Genomic DNA, 7,017 nt, shown 5'->3' with positions numbered 1-7,017 from the left:
CATATATTTTGTATCCAATATCACTGTAGAACAATAAAGCATAAAAATGTGTATATGAATATTTTGCATAAACACACTATTTATATTTATTATTTATATTAAAATGGATACAATCAATTTAAGGGGTATTTTCTTTTTTTCTTGAGCTGGTAAACAGCAGAAATAAATATTCTGATCAGAATTACTTAATATCTGTGGTGATTTGGTTGAAGAAATTGAAAAGTGTACTTTAAATTTGCAGATGGCTCCAAAGCCAGGTGAAGTTCTATGGCTTCTTGGGAAGTCACACAATTCAAAGAAAGTGTTGCAAAATAAGATTCTGCAAAAGATAATAAGTATTAAAAAGATAATAAGTACTAATGAAAACTGGAAATATGTCATAGATAAGAGAATTTTTTAAAGTGTTTCAGAGGATTGTAACCTACTAACTCTGAGATGACCCCCATTTATCCCTGCCTCCTAGTACTCATGTCTTTGTGCAATCTTCTCCTGTTTTATGTGAGTAGAACCTATGACTCACTTCAAACCTATAGAATACAGCAAAAATGACAGGATATCTCCTTAATGGTTATGCTACATAAAATTTCAACATCTATCTTGCTAAAGATTCTCTCTCTAGCTGACTATAATAAAGTTAAGTGGTCACACTGAAGAGGTCCATGTGGCAAGGTAGTGAGTGTGACAACAACCAGCCGGAAAATGAGAGCAGCCTCTCACTTAGGCAAACAAAGAGCTGAGGTCTCATTCTAAATGTCCATAAAAGATTAATTCTGTAATGACCCATAAAAGCTTGGAAGTATTTTTTTTCCCTGTTGAACCTTGACATTAGACTCCAGCCATGGCCAGCACCTTGACTGCAGCTTTTGGCTGAGACCCTAAAGAAGAAAACCTCCCAAAGCCATGCTCAGACTCTCAACTTACAGAAACTGTGAGAAAATAAGCATTTGTTGATTTAATACACTAGTTTGTACTACTTTGTTATACAGTAATAGGTAATTAAAATATGGAGTGAGTATTTCGTGGAAGAAAAACATGGACTTCCTTGGGCTATTCTATCAGGCATACCATCCTAAGCAATAGGTGGATCTTATATCCTCTATTTATGATTTACACTTGAGGAACTCATAGACACTCCATAGACAATGGACAATCAAATATTATTTGTCATCCCAAATAAAATTACGGTTTTATTACTAAGGGGAAAAAGAACATCGGAATTCTGGGAGTCAATTAAATTTCTAAAATTATTAAATCTTGAAGAATGCTATGTATAAAATTAGAGGTCATAGATAAATGTGTCCCTGAATCATATTTATAATTATACAACCATAGCATGAGATAATGATGAAGCAAGATAAGTAGCAAGTAATACCATTTAATTTATGATAATTGTATTATAATAAATCATAACTGTACTGAAACTTCTGCTTTTTAACTTGTCAGATATGTAAAAACACTATTAATGCCAAATAAAATCAATACCAACCACTCAAGATTTATAGATGAGCTCAAAATAATTTGGTATGAGAAAAGTTAGAATATATAGTTAAAATATAAGCCTGACCCTAATGTGTCACGTCTTAATTAAACATCATTAATGACTAATCTATTTCTTCACTGTTTTTTCTACTTTTGAACTCATAGGCTTTGGATAATCTATGAACATTTGACTAAAATAGAGCATCAACGATAAAAACAGGAAAATAAGAGAAAAAGTAGCTGATAAAAATAAAATTAGATACGACTGTTTTTCCAAGACACCATACAAATTCAAATTATTGAATAAATGACCTGTCCTAAATATATATTTATTTAGGAATTATTCTATTATTGTTTTAGTTGTCAATAGTCTTAAAATTTAAATCATTTTATATACACAGAATTGTCACCATCATCAGTCCGCAGTTTAAAAATTCCCATCAACAGCCTCTAAAACAGCACACAGCACTACTACTACTGCTGCTGCTGCTAATAAGTCACTAGGGTTTTATGGTCATCATTCTCCTATTAGGTTTCTACATTTGTTTTCTAAGATGCACACATATTTCCCTTTGAGGAATTTACAGAAGGTATGAATTATAAGCATCCTAGAATTCTTATAGCATAGAGAAAATTTAGCAAAGAAAAAATAGACAACAAAAGAGAAAAAGATTAATACATAGAACAAAAATATATTTTACATTGCAAATTCTGTATTAACTGCCTTGGGTTTTATTTATTCTTAAAATTATAAACCCTGTACATGTTAAACTTGGAAAAGTTAGAAGCACTAATTCTATAATCAAATTCTTTGTATTTGTTCCATAAAGTCTCTAGCAATAACTAGTGTAAGGCCTCCAATCTTATGCTATATAAAAGAGTGAGAGCATAATTGAGAGAGAGAGAGAGAAAAGAAATCTAGCGGTAATTTTATGGAACCACAACCTTTATTCAGACTCCTCATCCATAAAATAAAATTAGGGATGATACTTAATACCAAAATAAGTTATTAATTAATACTTAAAGAATTTGCAACATCAAAATAAAAATTAGTGCAATGTGAATGGATAATTAACAAGAAAACCAATTTCAGTGGAAAAAAAATATTTAAAATTGTGCCACCTCAGGAATTATAAAAAAGTAAAACATGTTATATATTTGGCTATTAAGTGATCAAGATATATTTTATTGAAGTGGTTCTGAGTTCTTAAAGGCCCATTAATAATGTCAACTAGTAAGTAAATAGTAAACATTTGTTGAGTAAATGAGTGAGAAAATGATGGGAATATAAACATAATAATTTCTGAAGGAAAATTGGCAATATGTTTCAAGAACTTAAATGTGTTTTGGACCCTTGGACACAGCAATTCACTATTTTATATATATTTTAATTTAAGGCTTATATATAATTTATTATGTATAATTATATATATAATTATATATAATATACAATATATTTATTATGTGCAATTACATACACATAATTTATGTAATATACATGATTTATAAAAGCACATATAAGTTACAAGTGAAAGAATTATCAATGACTGTATTTACGTAACAACTGTCCAGATAAAGAAATGAAACATTACAAACATCTTATAATCTACTCTCATGCCCTTTGCAATCACTGCTGTCCCTCTCTTTCTAAAATTAAAAACCATTCTGACTTCTAAAACTCGGATAGTCACTTCAGATAGTCACTAGAGCTAAAATGTAAATCTAGTTTTGTCTGATGCTGAATCCATGTACTTTCCATTTTGTCATCTGCCGGAGCCAGCCGGCTGAGGTGACTAGTACCTGAGAGGGGGAGTGAGGATTAAAAAAAAGACAGAGACAAGAGATAGAGTCGGGAGGGTGTACAGTGAATACTGCAGCCCCGAGTTTATTTAGAACACATTCTTATAGCTTCGTTATGAGTAAACAGCAGTCAAAACCCAAGGTCAGCCAAGTCACACATCTTGCAGAACAATGAAGCACAGTACTCTCTGCTCTGCAATCAAGCTTCCTTCTTGAAAAATACCGAGTGCTTAAAATAGTTTAGTGCCACTTATCTCAGAGCTCGCCAGGTTAGCTCAGCTCCCAACATCTTCCCCTTTTTTATTTTTTAAATGCCTGAACCCTCCTGGTTCTGGCTCAAGGCGACTGTACCTGTCTTAGGTGATCCCCTCACCAGATCTGGAACTTACCTGTCATCGTACGTGCATTCCGTCATGGACGCCCTGTCTGAGGTTGTCCAGTCTCTGAGGGAGTCTTACCCGTCTTTGACTACCAGCTCCCGCGGGAGGGAGATGTCTAATCTTGCAAGCCATATATCGAAGCCTTACATGATGTAGGTCGGCCTGAAGTTTTCTCATAGCACTAATGAAGTTTTTCAGTAAAGAAGGAAGCAGGCACAAAACAACAATTAGATAGGCCCCTATAGTCAAAACAGAAGCAGCCAGCTGATAGAAGGAAGACCATGAGGGGACAAGGCCCTTAAGGTGATCCAAGAAGTCAGAGGTCAGTTTATCAGCATCAAACTGCAAGGGTTTAGCATTTTTAAGTCCTTGTATTTCTTTATGAAGGTTAATTAAATCTAAGGATACATTAGCATTGTGCCATATGCCTTTTAAATGATATTTTGCTCGATCCCAGTCATGACTAGTCTCATTATATCTTTTAGATGTGACACAGATCCAATGATACTCCATATGACATTCTAGTTGAGACCTAATTTTTAGACTCTGGATTTTATCACCCAGGTATTCCACTGTCTCATACAGAGCATCTAACTTTTGTTCTAATTTTCTATCTATATTTTCCTGTGTTCTCAATGCTAAAGTAACATTTCTAGATAAATCATTGACGTAATGAGCAGTTTGTACAGTTTGTGTTAAGAGCCACCGCAGCGGTGGCAGCAGTAGCTATAAGAGATACAATAGCAAGTATTCCTGCAACAATTAACCCAATTACCCTCCTTTGTCTGCTGAGGGCTTTATTGATTTTTTCTATCACTTGCAGGCCTCAGTCAGCATACCAAGGCCCAGTAGTGTTCACTGGAATCATGACAAAAGATGGCTGATGCAATACCATGACAACGGTGCCGTCAGGCACTAGAGAAATACAATTAGACAGATTACAATTTTCACAAGTTACTTCAAACTGAGTCTCATTCCAGGTAATGTTAATTGCTCCTGACAAAAGAACTTGGGGAGAGTTGACACACGCCTGTACTGCTTGACCCTTGTCTATCATAGTGCCATTGCCCTTCTCGTACCCCTTTATCACATACTGCATGGCAGCCGCCAGTTTCCAAAGGTAAGTTTGCCAATGTCCAGATTCTAACTGCCACAATCTGGCCGAGATTTCTGTCCCATATTTTAGAGGTTTTGACCAGTCCAGAATGCTATGATTTGTACCACCTACATTATATCTAACAGGCTTCTCTTGATAACACCTTTTCCATAATATAGTCTTATTGGTAGTTCTGTCTCCCTTGCCACAGGGGCAGAACTCCTGTGGTGCCCCTTGGGCAGAATTATCTACAAGTCCATCTGGTGCTCCCAGTCGCACCACTTGAGCACCTTCAGACCAAGATTGTCTTGTGATATTCAGGCACCCTGGAGCTGTCCCACTAGCCACGAAGCAGATGGGCAGCCCAACTCCAAAGCCAGTATAGTTAAAAACCGCGCTCTGTCTGATCATCCTTCCCATAGATGGCATGTCCAGCAGGGATGTGTTGCTCACTTTCACAATGACCTCAGGTCCTTGCCACATTGTTGGATGTAAGAGAGGTGGGTCAGGAAAGTATGCCCAGTAAACTTCACCCTCAGCTGTCATCTCCAGGCTCAGCAAGATCAAGGTTAGGGTCATCCTGCCGGGTGACTGGTGAAGCAGCGAAATGGACCAACTTCTCTGGCAACCACCTGGCATTTTCTGCATCCTGTGGAAAAACACAAACATGCCTTCGTCCCCATATTAGTACTGGGTTGGGGCCATGCCGATTAGTTTTGAGCATCAGAAATTCAGTTTTTTGAGCATCAAAAAGAATTTGTGGAGAAACTGGGTAGGTTTCCTTCTTTTTTATTGAGTTTTTTGATTTTTGAGGGCATCATGGCATCTTTTTGTCATGTTTGCTCGACTAGTCAGATAACATTTCCCGCATGGACTTTCCCAGCAGGGCAGCAGCCACAGCAAATCCTTTCATGTATGAGGGCCCAATATCAGAGCACAATCTGACGTAATAGTTTAAATCCCCTTCTTTTCTAAAGGGCCTCAGTGCTGCCTGACAGGCGGAGTTGGCATTTTCATAGGCTAGCTGTTTTACCAGCAGAGAACTGGCTTCCAGGTTCCCTAAAAGCCATGAAGCAGCCTGCAACAAGCGTGCCACAAAGTCCTGGAAACTCTCATCAGGGCCTTGGTGGATCTTAGACAAATCTTCAGTTGGCTTCCCTGATGGGGGCACCTTATACCAAGCCCTTTTTGCAACGGTATTCACTTGAGCATATGCTCCAGGATCAAAGGCCAGCTGATTGGCCAAAAGGAGGTAAGGGCCTTCCCCAGCAAGCATGTCATAAGTAATTGGTATATTTTGCCCCTGATTAACCTCCGCAGTGGACCTACACTGTTCTGCAAATTCAGATTTCCAAAGCAAGAAGTCTCCTCTTGACAAGCAGGCTTGCACCAGCTATTTCCAATCCTCAGGGGGCAAGGCTTCTGCAGACAACGTTTCTAACATTTCCTGGGTAAATGGAGCAGTAGGCCCATACTGCTCACAAGCCATTTTTAACTCTTTCAACTGCTTAAAAAGAATCCCTCTATGAGTGCGCACTAGGTTTCCCTGAGCATCCTGTACTTCATGAACCGGGAAAGCTAAATGAGACCCAGCCATATCTTCTCCCCTATCCCTCGCAGCCTACAATGATTGTTGTAGAGGTGACTTTCCTACCAAAAGCGGGCGTGACCCCTGATCCTGGACCAAGGAGATTACAGGGGGTGACTGGACAATATAAGGAGGTGCAGACTCCTTTTCAGGAACTGGTGGATCCAACTGAAGCTTCCATTGGGACCCTCCCTGCTGTTGTGCCGTCTGCTGCATCTGCAGCTGCTGTAATTGCACAGTCACCACAGCCAGCGAAGCCTGTAACTGATTCACTGTATCCTCTAGCGGATGTTTCTCTTCCTTTACTGAGGTTGTGGAGGTTTCCTTGGTAAATGCCACAAAAGGCAGAGGGTCCTCCTCATCATGATATCGGGCGGCTTCTTCCTCTAATTGAGCTGCATGCCCTGGGTCTAAAGGGTCTTCCTCATTCTCATAAAAGCGCCAAGGGCTTAGTTTCACTTTGGTTCTCAGTTGTGCTCTTTCTTTCAGAGCTCTCTGTAGCTGAGGTAGTCTTAGGGTCCTGACCTTCCTGCTCCTGCCACTTATCTCTCTCATGTCACGGGTCTAAGCAGTCTCGGACCAGGGTCCACAACCCAAAAGTGTCCACCGGGACCTTACCAGGCTCATGAACATCATAATAATCTTGCAGCTTTTCCCCTACCCTTTTCCAGGTT

At 38.6% G+C, this 7,017-nt stretch overlaps 1 protein-coding gene across 1 annotated transcript; it reads right to left on the bottom strand.

Annotated features, from left to right (window-relative positions):
- Window positions 1-5,602: 5,602 nt before the first annotated feature.
- Window positions 5,603-6,352, bottom strand: LOC120613839 (igE-binding protein-like). The gene is given in 1 exon segment (XM_039876521.1): window positions 5,603-6,352. A coding segment is annotated over 1 exon segment (750 nt).
- Window positions 6,353-7,017: the final 665 nt, after the last annotated feature.

Source organism: Pteropus medius, unplaced genomic scaffold (assembly GCF_902729225.1).
Source record: "Pteropus medius unplaced genomic scaffold, Ma_sr-lr_union100, whole genome shotgun sequence".
Taxonomy (NCBI): Eukaryota; Metazoa; Chordata; class Mammalia; order Chiroptera; family Pteropodidae; genus Pteropus; species Pteropus medius.
This window is presented reverse-complemented; position numbering and strand designations above follow the sequence as displayed.